Source organism: Prunus dulcis, chromosome 6 (assembly GCF_902201215.1).
Source record: "Prunus dulcis chromosome 6, ALMONDv2, whole genome shotgun sequence".
Taxonomy (NCBI): domain Eukaryota; kingdom Viridiplantae; phylum Streptophyta; class Magnoliopsida; order Rosales; family Rosaceae; genus Prunus; species Prunus dulcis.
Genome location: NC_047655.1, coordinates 852,808 through 854,603, shown reverse-complemented (window position 1 = coordinate 854,603; position 1,796 = coordinate 852,808). Strand labels below are relative to the sequence as shown.

The following is a 1,796-nucleotide window of genomic DNA, read 5'->3' as shown; positions in this document are numbered from 1 at the left end:
ATTGTAAAGAAGTTGTGTGCTGAAGCTGGAAAATTGCAGGATTGCAAACGAGTTTCAATCCCCTGATGCAGATTCTGAAAAGGTAAGTGCAGGTATGAACGAAAAATTGATGTTTTTGCAGAAAAAATTGACTGATCAGAATAAATTAATTGCTTCTCTAACTTCTGACAACAAAGCCCTTGAACTTGAACTTAAAAATTCAAAGGAAAGGATTGTTTCTTTAACCATTGGTGCAGAAAAAATTGACAAGATGATTAGCATGGGACGAAGAGATGGTGACAAACGAGGCTTGGGATTTCAACCAAGTAATAAGTCTTCCGCTGTGTCTAAAACAAAGTTTGTCAAATCCACTTCACTCATTGAACCTTCTGCCCCTCATGAAGTCAAGAAATTTATTCCAATCTGTCACTTTTGTGGAACTGGTGGGCACATAAGACCAAGATGCAATAAGCTTCGAAACGAATTTGTTCGTTCAAATTCTCATGGCATGGGTGGAAAAGTAAGTATCCAACATAAGATTTCAAATCTTATGAATGAGGTAAACCGCTTATCCAAACTATCTTCTTTTCATTGTTTGCCATCAACTAAGACAAAGTTAGTTTGGAGGAAAAAGGAAAATCATAATTGTATGTTTGCCTCCACTAATGTTGTGCATGAACCCGTTGCTTTAGAAAATTTGGATCTTAAATGTCTTGTTGCAAAACCTTTGGATAATCTTCAATTTGACACTCTTAGAAAGTCTTTAGGTATTTGTTCTTTTGAATAATTGTTTGTATGCATGCCAAAAGACTCCAGCTATTATCTTCTCTGTTTTTGAATTTGGATTAAATTCTAAGTATTTTGTTCAGCACATGCAGGGATTGATAAGCAATATCAATCCTACTGACGTCTGGAAGTTTTTGCTGATCTTAGATTGGATTTTTTGGCGTTGGATCACTTTGGGCAGATTAATATTGGGTTTTTGTGAATGGCTATCAACTGTCTTTGTTTTTTATAAAGTCAATTAAATGCTCTTTTTATTAAATCTCATGTGTCTCATTTAGCACATACACTCTAATCTTGTTTAATAATTTTGAATGAATCCTCATCTTGCCCTTGTCTTGATACTAGATTTGCATTATACTTTTTGCTACTGAGCTCACAATTTTGTAACATCTCTTTAATTAAAAGAAAAGAAAAATAAGTGCTTGATCCTTGCCAAGTAACCGGGCCTCTTGTCTAACCAACGTCGAGGCTCGCGTCAAAAAGCTTTGATCTTATACACTTTGTTCTTCTTTGTAGCCTACATGACTCGGGTTATACATCCTAGGGGTGCTTTAACACCCATTGTCTTAAAGTCAACTGACTTGAGCACATTGATTTAACACCCATTACATGGGTCTTGTAGAAAGCTTAATAAAGTTAGCATTAAAAAAAAAAAAAAAAATGAAAGTGGTGACCTCTGTATGCATTTTGTATGTGTTTATTCTATGTTCTTGGCTTGCTCTTGATTGGATTTTTTTCTTTGTTATTAAGTAAGTTTGGTCACATAACACGAGATTGAGATTTAATATTCGCTCATTTGATGGACTTTATTTCTTACAAATATTTTTGATTCTCCATTTTATAATCCTTGTGTTTGATTAAACCTTTGTGATTTGATGTACCCTAGATTCTGAAAGGCTTTGCTTCAAATGCTTCTAGAGAGATATTGGTATTGGTCTTGCTTGTCTATCCTTCTGCATAGTGTTGGCATGTACTCAAGTTTTTTTGGCATGAATGAAGGAGGAGTCTTGGGTTCTTATTAAGCATAGTAA

General features: G+C 34.6%; 1 protein-coding gene across 1 annotated transcript in view; it reads right to left on the bottom strand.

Annotated features, from left to right (window-relative positions):
* Nucleotides 1-352: 352 nt before the first annotated feature.
* Nucleotides 353-1,796, bottom strand: part of LOC117633019 (callose synthase 3) — a 5,281-nt gene continuing 3,837 nt past the window's right edge. Inside the window, exon 8 of the mRNA XM_034366682.1 lies at nucleotides 353-419. Coding sequence (XP_034222573.1) covers nucleotides 353-419 — 67 coding nt within the window. The remainder of the gene's footprint in view (nucleotides 420-1,796) is intronic.